The following is a 15,959-nucleotide window of genomic DNA, read 5'->3' as shown; positions in this document are numbered from 1 at the left end:
ACGTGCTCACGCAGACAGGCACGGGGAGGAAGAGGAGACTGAAATAGCTGGAGAGGTAAAGTCAGGTTAAAAATAGAGCAGGAGAGGCGGAGAGAGCACGAGATTGACTGCTGAAGGTATGAGAAAGTCGGAGTTATTCTGGCCACGCCCCAGAGAGACGGGAGGCAAAGGGAGAGGCAGAGAGAGAGAGGAGAGAGAGAGAGAGAAGGGCCGCGGGGCCCGGCGCCAGCCCAGGGACATCCCTGTGAGGAGTGGATGGGAGGAAGGAGGCAGAGAGAGACGAGAAAGAGGAGGCCAAGAAAAGTTAGTCAGAGCCGTGTGGAGAGGCTGCTGGGTGGACGAGGGGACAGGGAGGAGCAAGGCGGCCGACAGGAGGCAGAGAGGAGGCGGGGGACACACACGGGCAGAAGGAATATGGCGGCTTCAGGGAGAAGAGCAATGGGGGTGGTCCCTGCCCCGCCCCCCACTCGGGGTGGGGGTGGGGCCACGGTGGAAACCATTTGGATCTGGGGAGCGAGGATGACGCAGGGGAGATGAGGTGGGGGCGCGATGGCTGAGGGTGGAATGGTCACAGCAGGGCGTGGGAGCCACTGGGGACTGGGCCTTCCCTGCCCCCTGCCCTAGGCCTGAGAGCGTTCTGAGCCTCTGTGTTGGGGAATCCTGGATGGAGGCTCAGTGCCCCTCTCCGTTTTGCGTGTTGGACCCACTCCCACCTAGGCTGGGATCTGGAGGGGCTCCTCCCCCACAAAGCCCTGTCCCCATAAGCCTGTTGCTGAAGGACAAAGGCAGGCACAAGGGGTCAGCGGGGGCACAGGACACACACTGGGTCTGGAGGGGGAAGCTGCAGAGCAAGGAATGGCTGACCCCAGCCCATCTCTCCAAGGCCTGAAGATCCAGGAGCTCCGAGGGGTAGGGCCAATGCCAACCTCTGGTGGTGGCGGCAGGGGGGCGTGGCAGGGGCTGCTGGGCAGGTAGCACCTGACTCTGGAGCCCACCTGGGAGACACCCGCCTCCCCACGGCCATGAGGCATGAGTGTCTGGGATGAGTGGGCATGAGCAGGTGGGAATGGCGTGTGTCCACTGGGAAAGCCAGGCCGGGTGGGGGCGGCGGCCCACGGCCTCCACGCCCACCCCCACCTTTCCCAGGCAGGTGGGGACAAGCTGATGCAGTGATCAGAAGGGATGAGTGTGGTTAAAATATGGAGTGAGACCTAGGTGGCAAAGCGGTAAAAATAGGCTGCGGATGAGAATGGAGCCGGCTAATTAACACATGGGTGATGTGAAATCTCGTTTCCAGTCTGCATCTGCTCCCTCACACTTCACACCTTTCCTGAGCAAGGGGCTCAGGTTCTTAGCAGGCCTCAGAGCCCCCACCCCCACCTCCCAGCCCCTGCAGGCTCTGGCCTGCAGCCCAGTTTGCGGCCCCACCCAGGAAGCCGAGGCTCCAGACACGGAGCCGGCGCCTGACACCACCTGTGCCCTTGGGTGACAGAACGAGTCCCATCTCCCCACCCGTGGCCCGCCGACTTCCTGCTTTGCCCACCACAGACATGCAGCTGCAGCCTAGGGATGGGGAGGAAGTGAGGGCTGATCTGTGGAAGCCACCGCTGGAGGGGCAGGCGAGCCCGCCGTCCTAGCCGGAGGGTATCCACCTTCCCTATCCACACACACGCCTCCCGCCCAGGACAGCTCTTCCTGCCCCCGAGGGCCCCATAGGAGCGTCAGGGTCACCCATCCAAACACAGTCCATGCCCGGCTCACAGGATCTGACAAGCGGCCCAGCCCTGGACCCGATCTCCTCATTAGATGCTTAGCGGATCTGTGCCAGAGGGCTGCTTCTTACAGGTCACCTTGTCCCATCATTCACGGGACAGAGGCCCAGAGAGGGGCTGCGGCACCCAGGGCTGCAGAGGGGGCTCAGGCAGAACCAGGGAGGGACAGCAAGGGTCATGGCTGCCAGGCCACACACTTTCCTGCAGGCCCTTGGTCTGATGCGAAGCAGACCTGGCCAGGGTGACGAACCCTGCTGGCACCTCTGGGACCACAGTGCGTGGTCGACCCAGCCTAGGGCCAGGTTGGGGGAGGTGGGCAGACCAGATGCAGCATGGCACCCTGGAGTTCTGGGCCCTCCCAACACATGCCTTTCCCCACTTGCAGTGCCGCCCCCTCCCAGATTAAGGGAGCTGTTTCCTGAGTTCCCTGTGCCCGAGGCTGGGGAGGTTTTAACGTCCAGGCCTCTGCTCGGCCTGGGCCATGGCCACCCAGCTGTTCTCAGTCTCCCCAGGGCCCTGAGTGCTAGCACAGGGGCGGGAGCCCGACAGAGCCAGGCCTCACTCTCCCCCATCAGCTGTCTCAGCTGCCCTTAGGCTGGTGCAGGGCCCAGGCCCTGCCCTTCTGCTTCCTTCTGGCCGCCAGGCCTCTCCCGTGCCAGACCCTGTCCCATCCCCACCAGGGGCTCCTCTTCCAGCAGCTGAGCACCCACAGGTCCTCCAGGCAAGAGGAGGGTTGAGATGGGGGGATGAGGGAGAGGAGGCTGGCGCCTTCCCTGACATCCCCCCGCCCACCAGCCACCAGAGAAACAGGGATTTCTGGGTCGGGGTTGGGGTCAGAGATGAAAGATGGAGGGGTCAGCAGAGGGAGCCAAGCAGGGAGATGGGGCCGAGGAGACTGGGCTTGCTCCAGCCAGGGCAAGCATGCCAGGGAGCAGGCTTGATCCAGAATGGTCCCAGGATGGTCCCCTTCACAGACCCATTGACGCCACCGAGGTGGCTGTGTTGGGAGGTCACCGGCTGGGGAAGGGGCTCATCCTCCCACTCCGGCATCCACTGAAGGCCCCACCGACCGCCTCGTCCAGCAGCTGGGGCCGGTTGAGGCGGGCGGCCTCTCCACGCCTCCTTCTGTGCCGCCGCTGTCGCCGCTGCCGCTGCAGGCCCTCGCCTGTGCTCCTACCTCTTGTCCCCCTGAGCGTTCTGGTTCTGCTGGGTTCCTGGGTTTTGCAGGTCAGGGATATTGGCAAAGTCATCCTGCTCCGAAAGCCCTAAGACCAAGGATAGCACCACCATCCGGCCTTCCCTGCCCAGGGTGGGCAGCCCGCCAGCCGGAGGGAGGGGGGGAAACGAGGAGGCCCCATGGGTGGGGCGGGGTGGGGGGGGAGACAGAAACAGAGACAGAGACAAAGAGAGAGAGAAGAAAAAAGCGTAAGAAACGGGCCCTGTAGGAAAGAAATCAAACTTTAGCACGCACTGTTAATAGTTGTAGAACGGAATGGCTGATGGTAAGAGGGAGGGGGAGAGAGGGGAGGGGTCCACAGCCCTGCCCCAGCCCCAGCCTGTCTCAAGCAAGGGCCACACTCTGGAGTGAAATGGGGAAGGGGCTGGGCAGTGGCCTACAGAGACGTCTACGACTGGAACAGTCCCAAGGGAACACACGGGGCTGGGCAGGGGGCGGGGGTGGGATCCAAGCAGATTTCCTGAAACTCATTCCTTCCCAGCTGCACTCGCTCTGCCCATCTGGGCCCCCGGGAGAAGAGGGTGAGCCTCTGCCGCCATCTTGCAGGGGGCTGTCTTGCACTGGGAAAGTCTTCGAAGGTCCTGACATCCAATGGGGCACTGCACCCTGTACATTTCTGGTTCACGGTCAACCAGATGTGCTTGAAGCCAGGAAGGGTCTAAGGAGCTCCCTCCACCTCCCCCCAGGCTCCCAGAGCCACAGCGCCTCAGAGGAGACCGGAAGTCCTTTCTGGCATGGGGCATCGTGGTCATAGCCAGCTGTCTCCTGTGTCCCCCTTCCTGGATATCCAGGGAGTGATGGCCACAGCCTCTGAGTCCAGTTCAGGGGCCTTTCACTGGGGAAGCAGTCCAGAAGGCAGCGCCAAGCAAAGGCAGAGAGAAAGTGAAGGCGCTTGGCAGGGCTGCCGGGAGCCAGTGCCTGCAGTGAGACCATACTGGAGGGGGCCACAGCCACAGCAGACAAGAAGGTGAGGGTCTCTCTCACTGGCGGAAAAAGGAAGCACCGGTGGCCTGCTGCCCATCAAAAGCACCAGGGTCTGAAGTGTCCCCTGGGCACCGCGCAGTGCTCATCAGCGCTGGGTCTCTCATCAGAGCACGTCTCAGGAAGGGCCACGGCAAAGCAGGTAGGGCTGAGAGAAGGTTCTGGAAGGACAAGGAAGTCCACCAGTTCAACCTCCAGGGGCAGACAAGGTTTCGAGGGGACGAGCTTGCTGATCATTCCCCGGAGAGGCTGTCAAGCGGGAAACGTAAGCAGGCGAGAGGTGGCAGGTGGGCACAGGAGTCTCGGGACTGGGAGATGGCACTGGTGTCCCAGCGAGGGTGGCGGTGGGGCCCCTCTGTGTCTCTGCAGCTGGCACTTGCGCTGGCATCAAACTTTGGGGAAACAACGGCCCTCTTCCCTCAGGCCAAATCCTCACCGTCTTTGTTGTCTGCCCACCGGTACCTCTTCGAGTTGGTAAAATTCCATTTGGCTGCTTGGGAGCTGGTTAAGCTGGGGGAAGGCAAACCCGAGGAGAAAACAACATGTTTTTTCCCTGGTTCGTGCAGTTTTCAGATATTCCTTTTGCTCTTCTTGAAAACAGAACGGCTCCTCTGCAGGAAGACCCAGTTTGTCAAGGCCAGGAGGAGGGGTGAGCACAGGAGGTGGGGTGGGGACGCTGGCAGGGTCGGAGGGGCCACGCCCACCAGACGGGAGGACCGTGGCCACTGCACAGCAAGGCAGGGCTCGGCAAACTGCAGCCCGTGGCCCTCGAGCTAAGAAGCATTTCTATATTTTTAAAGATGTTTGTTTAAAAAAAAACAAAAAAAGGATGGAGATCAGATGTGTCCCACAGAGCCTAAAACAAGTATTATCTGGCTCCTATGGGAGGAGGTGGGGCAGTGGTGAGCTTGGGAGTGGAGCAGCAAGGGACAGACGCTGTTCAGGGCCTGGGTGACCACCGAGGCGGTGGGCACGGAAGAGCTGGTGCCCAGGGCTCCTCCTGCAGTCCAGTCTGATGGCTGCCAACACAGGAAGCAGGGTGACAGGAAGGGCAGGGGGGCGCCGGCCCTCAGTTCTGTGCAAGCCCCAGTGGAGCCACTTCCTCCAGCTCCCCCAGATCCAAGCCAGGGCTGCAGCATCTGTCCCCAGGCAACTTGCCACTTGGAAGGCAGCCGGCTCTGCCGGGTGTCTTGTCTCATGCAGGCATCCAGCTGGGTTCCTGAGGGTCCTTGGGTTCGGGTCGAGCCCCACTGGACAGGCTGCCTTCAGTTTGCCAAGGACAGTCACTGGCAGCATGTCCTGTTGGGCCACGCGCCGGAGACAGGACGCTGCTGTGGCAGAGCTTCTTCTGCTGGGGGCCTCGCCTGTCTGCCCTGGAAGCTGGGGTTGAGGTCTCAGCCAGAGAAAGGCAGGACACTCCAAGGAATTTGCTCGCTCTCAGAATCCCTACACGCTGCCAATGAGCCGGGCTCGGCCTTGGCTTCCCCTCCTCCTCCCTTTCTCCTCTCCCAGGCTCTTAATGTCCTGGTCTCCGGCTCCATGGACAGCGCTCCCAGGAAAGACCTGAGCGATGGGAACAATCCCCAGAGCCTGCAAGGAAGCTCACGTTAGGCTGGGCGGCGGTGGAGGGGGGTGACAGCGCAGACCTGCCTTGGGCTGGGGGTGTACGTGCAGAGGCCCCGGGGGATGCCACAGAGGGGCTACCTGGGCCGTGGTTCAGGCTACACAGTGACGGAGCACTCTCCCACCTGGCTACCTGAATTGCTGCTCTGAGGCTTTGGGGGAGAACATCTCAGGTTCGTCCTCAGGGGCTGGGTCATTTTGAGGAGGACGGAGCCTTGGAAAGGCTGTCGAAGGTCAGCAAGACAAGGGGACAGGGCTGATGGCAGGGATGGGGGAAGTGAGAGGGCGGCGGGGGCGGGGGGGGGGAGGAAGTGTGGGGCGGACAGGCGGCAGAGTCGGGTTACAGGGAAGAAGTAACTGGAGGGGCAGGGATGAGTGTGGGAGGGGCGGAGGGAGGACAGGAGCGGAGGGCAAGGCTGGCAGTGGGGCTGAGAGCAGCCTGGGGCTTGCTGGGACGGGGTCGTCCTTCTCGGGGACCACAGTGGCATCTAGTGTCTCCACTCATGTTTAATCTCGGGGCTTTCGCTGAGCCCTGGAGGCACTGAGGGGGCCTGTGGTTCTCATGCCACGGGGTGGGGGGAAGGCCAGGTACGAATCCTTCCATGGGGGACTTCAGACACTAGCCACAGTGGCTGGGGAGGGGGCGGCCAAGGCTGCTTGGCACCCTGCCAGGAGACCACAGGCAAGGCAGGGCTCTTCCCAAGGAGACCTGGGTGGGGGAGGGAGGTTGGGGAGGGGAAGGAAGGGGCTCGCCCGCTCAAGGGGAGGACTTACAGGAAGGATTTCATGTCCAAGCCTCGGTTTCGAATCTGCCCCACCACGTGGTCCCAGCTGCCCGGGTTGGAGCGGCTGCGGCCCCCAGCCGCCCGGTACTTGGAGCCGGCCGAGGTGCCCTGCCGAGCCTGGCCCCGGCCATAGGCCCGGGGGTTGGGGCCCGGCGCCGAGGCCGCGTGGGCCTGCAGCTGGCCCAGGCTCTGGCTGGTGGTGGGCTGGCTGGGCTGCCGGCCCCGCTGGTGCTGGCTCAGCGGCTGCTGCAGGCTCTGCTGCCGCATCAGGGTGCGGGGTCGCTGGCATTTCGGCTCTCCCGTGGAGCTGGGGATAGACTCAAGGGTAGTGGTCGTGGACAGGGTGGAGTCCTCGAAACTTGGGGCGGGTGGAGGAGAGGAGAGAAAGGAGAAGCAGGTGAAGGGATCACAGTGGAGGAGAAAGAAGCCGAGGGCCAGGGCGGGGAGGCCCCAGTGCAGGGCGCGCTCTGCCGGACCTCGCCAGGCCTCCATCGCAGGTGTCGCCGCTGCCGTCGCTGCCACCGCCTCACCCAGGAGGCCACAAAGCCCGTGCCCCTGCCCTGAGGCCCCCAGGCTGGCCCCGCCCAGCCCACCCTCTGGCCCTGGCTACCTCCTGTCTGGGCCGGCCTCTCTGCCAGTCTGAGTGGGCTGCGGAGCTGCTGTGGCTGCGTGGTGCCGGCAGGTCCCAGGGCCCTGCGGCTGCCCGCGATGCTCCAGCAGGAGGGGTGGGAGGGAGCTGCCGCCGCCACCTCCTCCCGCCGTCTCACGGGGGGACACCAGCAGAGTCTGCTCAGTGCTCTGAGTACTACTGTCCTTCGGAGGCATGAGGAAATCCAGGCCAGCGCAGTGCTGGCCTAGTAATGCCTGGTGAGGCGGGGAAACCAGCAGCTCTTCTGCTGTGTCCTGGGAGGTGAGGGCTCCTTGGTCTCTGCCCTGGGGCCATGGCTGCCCCGGGGCCCAGGCTCTGCTGCAGGCCTCTGCCCCACTCCCAGGGTTCTTTGCTTCCAAGGCCCAGCATCCTCCTGGGTGCCTGGGAAATGACCCAGCCAGAGAAGGGGACCACGCGGGGGAGCAGATTGAGGGGGCAACCTCAGGAACCACGCTCTGGCCACTGCACCCAGTTCTGACAGAGAACAGGGTGACTGCCCTGTCTTTCATGCATGTGGGGGGGTGCCCGTGTCTCCTGTGGGAAAATTCTGGGGAGTGGGGCAAGGCCAGACAGGAACTAGGACACGGCTGGCGGTCAGAGGCAGGGCGGGGTCAGAGACACCTGAGATCCGTCTCTGCCTCTGCTAACCGTGGGACTTGGAAAAGTTACTCTGCCCGTCAGGCCCTCAGTGTGTGCATCTGCACAATGGGGGTGACAAGGATCCCTGGGCTGCCTCCATCGCAGAGCTGCCGCGAGGACCCAATGAGGGCTGGCTCAGGGAAGGGCTCCCGTGCAGTGGTGGGGGACAAGGGTCCTTGGTCTCTCCTCAGATCACCTGCTTGCCTTGTGCACTGGCCCAGGATTCCGACACAGCCCCCGGCAGGCGCAGAGCCAGGCCTTCCTGCAGCACTGCTGGGCTGAGTGAGAGGCCGGGCTGGACAGTGCTGAGAAGTCCCTTCTGTTAGCCTCAGAGGGCCCAACCTCATCCTCTCTCCCTTCTATTCATCTCCCAATCCAATAGTCTAGGGCAGGGGGTGGCAAACTGCGGCCTGTGGGACAAATATGGCCTGCCGCCTGCTTTTGTGAATAAAGTTTTATTGGAACACAGCCATTTGGCATGAGTTTCCATACTGACCATGGCTGCTTCGTGTTACAAAAGCAGGACTGAGCAGTGTGAAAGAGACAGAAGGCTAGCAAACCCTGGATGCTTCCTGTCCGGCCCTTAACTGAGAGGGTGCAGACCCCTCGTCTCGGGCCCAAGGGAGGAGGCCCTAGGGTCCTCGGGAGCTACCTGCACCACTGCACTCAGACCTCAGCTCTGCTCGCCCCCTGAGCCTACCCTAGGAACCGAAAGACAACAGTTAGGCTACCCCTGTGGGCCGAGAGAGAGAAAGAGGGCAAGGGCGAAAGAGGGAGAGAAAGCGTAGAGTGAAGAGAGAACAAACGAAAGAAGGAGAAGAGAGCAGGACGTGGCTTTAGCTGGGGTCTCAGTGGGGGCAGCCCTGCCTGACTCAGGCTCGGGCACAGCTATCGCCAGGGGCAGGCCGAGGCCTGGCGGGCCAGGGAGGCCCACAGCTCCCTGAGGGGCCAGCTGGGGCAGGGGGAGGACGGCTCCTTGCTGACCTCCTTTTGGTTTCCTATCACATCCAACATTAGCCCAATTTACAGCCTCTCAGTGGCAGGAGACTAAAATTGGTTCCTGCAGGCCTGGAGCCAGTGGACGGCACAGAGGCCTAGCCAGGCTGAAGACTGGCTAGGGGCGGCCAGGGGAGGACAGAGTGGGCCCAGGCTTGCTGAAGCGGGGTGGGGCTTCCTCTGGGACTCTCCTGAGACCGAATGGCAGGGGAGAGATCAGCTTGCGTCTACTCAAGACAACAAGCAACCGAGGCCTCAGGCCAGTGACCTTCGGTGGTCCCAGTGCCAGGAGCCACAGGTCTTCTGTCAAGAATCAGGGAGGGGGTCCCTAAATCAGGGCAACAGGGTGGCCCAACAGCCAGGAAGGGGGCAGGTCTGCTGGTCTTCAAAGCTGCTCCACTCACTCAAAATGGAACCTGCGTCCCAGTGGGTGAGAATGGTCAAAGTTCAAAGGGCGTAGAGCCTGGAAGTGCTCTTCTGGGCAAACTGGAAGTTTCTAAAAGCCAACATGAGAATAAGGCTATTCCATGGGGTGGGGGCACCATCTGTGGAAAACAGGGGCCAATCCTGTGTCCTTCACCCGAGATGGGACTGGCCACTGGACAAGCTTGGACAGCTATTAGAAAGGGAACAGCTCTTCCGCCAGGCATCCAGACCCTCTGACACCTGCAGGAGGAGCTCGCTGGGGTGCAACAACCCAACCTCCAAGAATACCCAACCCCAGTATCTGGCAGTGGGACAGCTCGCTGACCAAGACTGGAACAGCCAATGGGGATGGCTGAGATGAGATGAACCAATGGGGCAGCTTGTCGGCTGCTCGTGGGTGGGCCTCTGCAACAGATGGTGCATGGTGCAAGCAAAAGCAGAACAAGCCGATGGCGCCACTGGATGGTCCAATGCTGGGTCTAGAGCCCTCTGCTGGCCATAAAGAGGATGGCTGATGGGTGGCATAAAACATGGGCTGAAAAGTGGGCAGACTCTCTCCAAGGATGGAACCCCAACAGGCCTTGCTGCCCAAGGGGGGTTGACCTGACAGTTGAGATGGGGCGTCCAACCAAAGAGGATGGGATGAGCCAGGACTGAAATGAAGCTGCCTTGGGGGGCAGAAATGGAATGACCTGGTCATTGGTAAAAGAAGAGGTTGATGGACAGCTGCCCAGGGCTGCAATGCACGGCTGAGTTAGTCATGTCCGATGGCAAGGATGGTGGCAGAGTCTCATGAAGTGATGGAATGAGCCAGGGGCCGAGGACGGCACCTCTGGGGGCAGCAGCGGGAATGCCAGGGGTCCCGCTGCCCACCCTGGCGGGGGCAGGCCTGAGCTCACGGCTCCGGCGGCCATGGGGCGCCATCACTCACTTGGACAAGTTGAGCTTCCCTGCGGCCAGGTGGCTCTGCACCGTCCGCCAGCGGCCTCTCCCCGCCTTGCCACCGCTGCCCGGCTCGCTGGGGGCAGCCCCGCCGCTTCTCAAGGCGTCCTCTCCGGGTGGCGGCACCGGCGCCGGCTTCTCCCCCAGCCGGCCTTCCCGCTCCACCGCCAGCCCCGCCGCGGCGGCCACTTTGGCGCCCGACAGGAGGGTGCCACTGGAGGCATGCGCGGAGCAGCCAGGCCGGAGGGGCACCAGGGGTGGCGGTGGGGGAGAGAGGGCAGGCCACACATGGGGGTGGGGGAGGGGTGGAAGAGGAGGAAAAACATTGACAGGAAAAGGAAGAAAGAGACAGTGAGAGAGCAGGAGGAGAGACAGACGGACAAGAGACAGAGAGAGAGAGAGAGAGAGACATCAGCACTGCAAATTAACAGCGGAGCCTGCAGAGAGAGGGGCACCGGGCGGGCTGGGGGTCGGAGAACAACGCACCACGACAACGGAGGGGGGACCCCTCCCCACCGCCTGGGGCAGGGGCGGCGGGGGTGGGGGGAGGGTAGCCACCTCCAAGTCTATCCCACAGGACAACGAAGGGTTAACGACGGAGGAAGAGCGGGCTGTCCAGGCCAGGAGGCCCCAAGGCAGGGAGAAAGAGAAAGCCGTGTTAGTCAGAGTTCATCACCACCACCACCACCACCATCACCGCCACCACCGCCACGGACCACCGACCACCGACCACCGAGCAGCCACGGCAGCAGCACACAGCAGGGAGGAAGAAGCAGCCACGACCGAGAGGGAGGGACCAAAACGGGCAACCCCATCCTGACTGCGCGGAGGGTAGGTGGGGGGGCCCGGGACCAGCTTGGAGGTGGGGTGGGGGCCGGGCGTGGCTGCCGAGGGGGCTCTCCTTCGCGGCTGTGAGGCTGGCCCTGGGGGCGGGGGCAGGAGAGGGGCAGGCAGGCGACGGGGGCAGGAGGGGTTGCTCGTCTCCATGGTCAGCCTGCCCATGGGGTGGGGGGCTGGTGGGGGGAGAGGAGCAGGAGGCAGAGAGGAAGTGGGGGGCGGGGGATAGGAGGGCGTGCGCGGAGGAGACTGGGTACATATGATCAAATCAGGTAAAGTCACTCACTTGAGGGACAGTCGTGGGTCGCCATAAGGGGCGTAGGGTGAAATGTTTAGAATAAACTCCTTGGGAGGATAGGAGCTCCATTTCTGCTGCACTGTGCTCTCATTGTTATTCCAAAAGTCTCTGTCTAGATCGCTGGAGGGGCAGAGAGAGAGGGGAGAAAACAGGGAGATACAAGAAGAAACAAGAACAGCTAGTCCTGCCGGGGCAGAAGGGACCTGAGACCCCAGGGCCGGGCACGCAGAGCGGGGGCTTCCAGGGTCCGTTCCTGCAGGAGGAAGAGAGGCAGGCGGGCACGGCAGCCTGTGCCTGGCACACGTACACACGCACGCGCAGGCGCACACGCACGCACTCACACGCGCACGCTGCCGAGGGCCAGGGAGAGCCCGGCAGGAAGCAGCAGGGCCGCGGGCAGACCGGAGCCTCGCACCTGGGAAGCTGGTGGGAGAGAGAGAAGAGAGGAGGGCCAGAGGGAGGGGAGGCTGGGGCTCAGGCTTGGGGCGGGGAGGGGTGGGGGAGGAGGAGGAGGAGAGTCTGCTCGTTCCTGGACGGGAGGAGCAGAAAGGGGTTTCAGACCCTATGCCAACCCGCTGGGCCGGACCTCCGCCGGCCTGAGTGCCTGCCTGGAAGAAGAACGCTGGATGTACTTAGGCCGCCGGCTCTCTCAGGGTGGGGCACAGGCCCTGGTTCTGGAAACCTGAGTCCACTTCTTCCAATTTTCCCCCCACTAAGCCACCTCTGGGGTAGCCCCAGCTCCCTTCCCATCTTCCTCCTCCTCCGGTTGGCCTGAGGTGTCCCGCCACCCCGGGGCCTCCTCTGCCCTCTCTCCCGCCCTGGAGAAGCCAAGTCATACCTGGGGCTGGGGGATCTCCTCGGAGTGGGAGACACTGTACACAGTGCAAATGTGGGAGCTGGGCCAGCCCCCCAGAAACAGGAAGTGCCCAAGGCCTCTAACCCTGCTGGGACATGACCAAGGCCACCGGGGGAACCCTTCGAATCCTTTGTTAGGGGGCCTATGTCCGCCTGCCCTTCCCTGGGGGGGGAGGACAATAATAGGCTTTGGTGTGCACCTGGCCTTCCACATGGGGCAGCCCCTCCACGTGCCCTTGGCCTGGACCCTCACCCCAGCCCCCCTACCCCTTCCGCTCAGTGACATGGCACACCGAGGGAGCAGATATGCCAGAAGCAGAGAATGTGGAGACCTCCTCGTGGGGTGAGTGACAGAAGCTTGAGGACAGACAGGGGGCCTGGCTTGGAAACCTCAGGAGGGGCCCAGGGAGCAGGGTTGGGAACACCAGGAGGCAGCTCCTAGGCCCAGGAGCATCCTGAAGGGAGCCAGGCCTGGGCCATAGGCATGCTGCGGGGTAAGGAGGGACTCTGGAGTGGGCTCTGCCTCCGGCCGAGGTACACGCACTGTTGGCGAAGGAGCAAGGCTCCGAGAACCAAACGCGCTCTCGGAGGACTTGCTTTTCTCCCCCAGAGAGCCTGAGCTTCGCCTCGGTTCTCAGACTCAGAAACCAGGACCAAAGCGGAGAACAACAGGCTGAGCTGTCACGACCAGCCTGGAGGAAACTGTGGCCTTGGGCCTTCCCTCCTGGGTGTAGACAGGGTCTCTGTCCGCGGCACACCTTGGAAACGTCTTCCAAGCGGCTCAGTGCGCAAGAATTAAAGCCGAGGCCCTGAGCCAGCTCAGGGGGGGCAGTGTGCGTAGAGGAGGCAGACCAGGCCCCAGTCCCACCACGGATGGTCTCCGGCCTCTCGCAGGTGCGTCGGGTGTAGCAGAGATACAGCAGGTGGAAGGCCTCCCTTCCTTGGCTCCCTCCCGGTCTCCAAACTTGAGGGCTCTCCAACCCCAGGTCCCAGAGAAAAAGGTCCACCGGAGTTATCCCTGCCAGGCTGGTGTCCCACCCTGGGTCCCTCAGGTTTCTACTCAGGGCTAGAAAAGAGAATCTGTAATGAAGGGAGTCTGGGGAACATGGGTTCCTGCAGGGCAGGCGTTCTCAGAGCCTTTAATGAGTATCCATGAGGCCAAGAGGGGAGACAGCAGGTGGCATTCCCCAGCCATGGCACCCTTGGCTCAGAATAAACGAATAGCCATCTACAGGGCCCCACAGTCTGGGAAGAAGGCAGCTTCCCAGAACCCCTGATGAGGCGATCCCTTTTGGAAGGGGCTCTGGGCCGTAAGGAGTTGTACAGTGGGTAGGCTGCTTCCTGCCATCCCACTGGCCACTGCCTGGGGCTCTGTCTGTTCTTCCCGGGCCAGAGGCAAAGGCCACAGACCACGGGGCAGGCAGACAGGAGAGGCGACTTGCTTCCCCTGGAGCACAGGGTCTGACAGCCCAGCAGGAGGGGCAGGCTAGGGTTGTGGATGGTTGGGCCGCAGTCACAGAGAGGCAGGCTGGGTGGTGCTGCCACCCTCTTTGTCTTAGAGAGCCCTCATGGGCACTGGTCCCAGCCTGGCAGAGCCCGCGGCTTGCCCTGCTGCCCTCCCTCCCCCTTGCCGGGAATCCTGTCTCCTCTTGTGGGCCCTTTCCAGGACTCCTGGCCCTGCCACAGGCACCCCTATCCAGGAAGGTTATGGTCAGCTGGCAGAGACGGGCCCCTGCAAACGGCCAGCCTGGAGAGAGCACGGGTGCCGGGCTCCCACCACGTGGTCCCTGCCGCCTCTGCAGCAGCCCTGAGACCTGCCAGCTCCTGGCTTTGAAGACCGGAGAGTGTGCAACCAAACCCAGCTTCAAAGGCCTCCTCCCGAGCCGTCTTTCCACCCCCAGCCTCAGTCTGGCCCACCCTCCCACTTACCCCCCCTACGCCAGACACACAGTCGAGGCTTCTGAGAAGGCCCCAAATGGGGTCAGAGCAAGAGATGAGCAAAGAGGAGGGGGCAGCGGAGAAGCAGGGGGGAATGGGGTGGGGGAGAACGGAGGTGGGCAGAGAGGAAAGGGGAGGAAGAAGCTGCACAGGGGAAGGGCGGGGAGAGGAGGCCGTGGGAAGGGGGAGAAGCGAGGGCTTAGGGGGCTTGGCTCAGATGGAGGGCTGCCCATCCCTCCCTCGGCCCCACAGAGAGGAAGGGGCCAGGGCCAGGGCCCTCCAGCAGGAGGCTCCGTTCCCAGAGCCTGTGTCCCTGAGTCCCCAGCCAGGTGGGCAGGTGGCCTGTCTTCTGTCTCTCAGTGACCCTCAGCAATGGGCCAGCCAAGGGCAGTCTGCAGGGGGAAGGCCGGCCCGCCTACAGAAGAGCTCTCAGCCCAACGTGGAAAAGGGCAGAGGCCGCAGGACCAGCACCAGCACGACTGGGGGCACTGGGCTTGGCTGCAGCCCTTCTAGGCCACCCCCAGAGCCCCGGGTGGGATTGGAGCAGACAGCCTGAGCACACCAACAGGGCCTCGCAGCCCAGGGGGGCTGGGGAGGGGCTGTGGGACAGTGTGTGATGAGGGGCTCACGCAGGGCCGGCATCCAGGGTGGAGTGGGGCACAGACTGTGCTGGGTGAGTGGAGCCAGAAGAAGGGGTAGGGGTCAGAAACGCTGTGCAGGCCTAGGGGGCATAGGCAGAAAAGAGGAGACCCTGGGAATACCCTGCTGGGGTATACTGGGGGGACCCAGGGAGTGGGGGAGATGGCAGGTGTATGTGGCCAGGTCTGCAGGGGCAGGGGGGCTCCTCCCACCCAGGCAGCTTGAGTGCCCCCACCCCAAATCATCAGCCTGGCACCTACTTGATGGCTTTCTTCTCACTGCGTCCACGCCCCGAGTCTGGTGTGCCCACGGTCTCCAAGGAATTCTTGTAGCGTTTGCCCTGTGGAGATAGTGCCGGGTCACTCCTAGGGGCCAGGGCTATACCCTCCTCACTGCCCTGAGCAGGGACCCCAGGAGTCAAGGGGGACGGCTGGAGTCTGGCCTTGGCTTCCAGGTCCAAGCCCACGCAGGAGGTGTCACCAGTGCAGCGGATGCCAGCCCCACCAACACCTGCCCCCTGGTTGGCAGATCCTGCCCCATCCCCCTCTGCCTGCACCTCACGCCTGACCCCCAAGGATCAGGCCCCTCCTGTCTGCCTGTATCCTGGGGCTCTGGCCTGACTCCCAGAAACACAGTTCCCTCTGCCACGGACAGACGGCTCTCAGGCGCCTGGCCACGTCACACTGTCCACGTCACCGCCCCCAGATGGTGGGGGTGGCATCCTGCAGGGCAAGGTTGGCAGCAGCCAGTGACGTGAGCGAAGGGGGTAGGGAGAAGGCCACATGCCCAGCCCTACCTAAGGCTGTGTTGGCCGCTACCTGGGGGCTCCCCTGGGGGTCCCTGCACCCTGAGGCTGTGAGGCTGGGGCAGGGCCTTTTTAAGAAGGGGTGGGTGAAGAGTGGGCAGCCTGGGCCCCTGGACAGTGCCCAGAGCTCTGCACACTAGCGAGAGGACAGGGAAGACAGCATGGTGGGGGGCAAGGGGAGCAGGCATGCCAGGTCCTCCCAGTGGAGGAGGGGCCACGGCTGCAGTGGCAAACTGGGCCTGCTGCCGGGAAGGTGAGCACCATTCACCTTCTCGGTTTGGGTTTCTAAATTTAGCTCATGCAGAGCCCGGCCCCATTAACATTCCTGGCTGCCACCAAGCGTCCTCATGCGCACCCATGGGCCGTGGGCCCGGGCCAGACCCAGGGCTACTGCGGGCAGCGGGGGGACAGGAGCCGTGCAGGGGTGGGGCTGCCCCCAGTCCATTCTCCCACTGGGCACTGGCCTGCCCCTGCCGGCGGGGGCCTGGGTGGACACACACACACTCACACACACACACGTGCGCACGCCCACGCACG

The 15,959-nt window shown here is 63.2% G+C and overlaps 1 protein-coding gene across 1 annotated transcript in view; it reads right to left on the bottom strand.

Moving 5' to 3' along the window:
- The window catches only part of SYT7 (synaptotagmin 7), a 56,198-nt gene that overhangs the window by 14,030 nt on the left and 26,209 nt on the right, over positions 1-15,959 (bottom strand). The window contains exons 3-7 of the mRNA XM_062197836.1: positions 14,878-14,957; positions 11,174-11,305; positions 10,040-10,264; positions 6,388-6,756; positions 2,950-3,072 (exon numbers count right to left, since the gene is read on the bottom strand). Of these exons, the coding sequence (XP_062053820.1) occupies positions 2,950-3,072; positions 6,388-6,756; positions 10,040-10,264; positions 11,174-11,305; positions 14,878-14,957 (929 nt within the window). The remainder of the gene's footprint in view (positions 1-2,949; positions 3,073-6,387; positions 6,757-10,039; positions 10,265-11,173; positions 11,306-14,877; positions 14,958-15,959) is intronic.

Source organism: Lepus europaeus, chromosome 7 (assembly GCF_033115175.1).
Source record: "Lepus europaeus isolate LE1 chromosome 7, mLepTim1.pri, whole genome shotgun sequence".
Lineage (NCBI taxonomy): Eukaryota > Metazoa > Chordata > Mammalia > Lagomorpha > Leporidae > Lepus > Lepus europaeus.
Note: the sequence above shows the minus strand (reverse complement) of the source record. Positions and strands in the feature narration are given on the sequence as shown.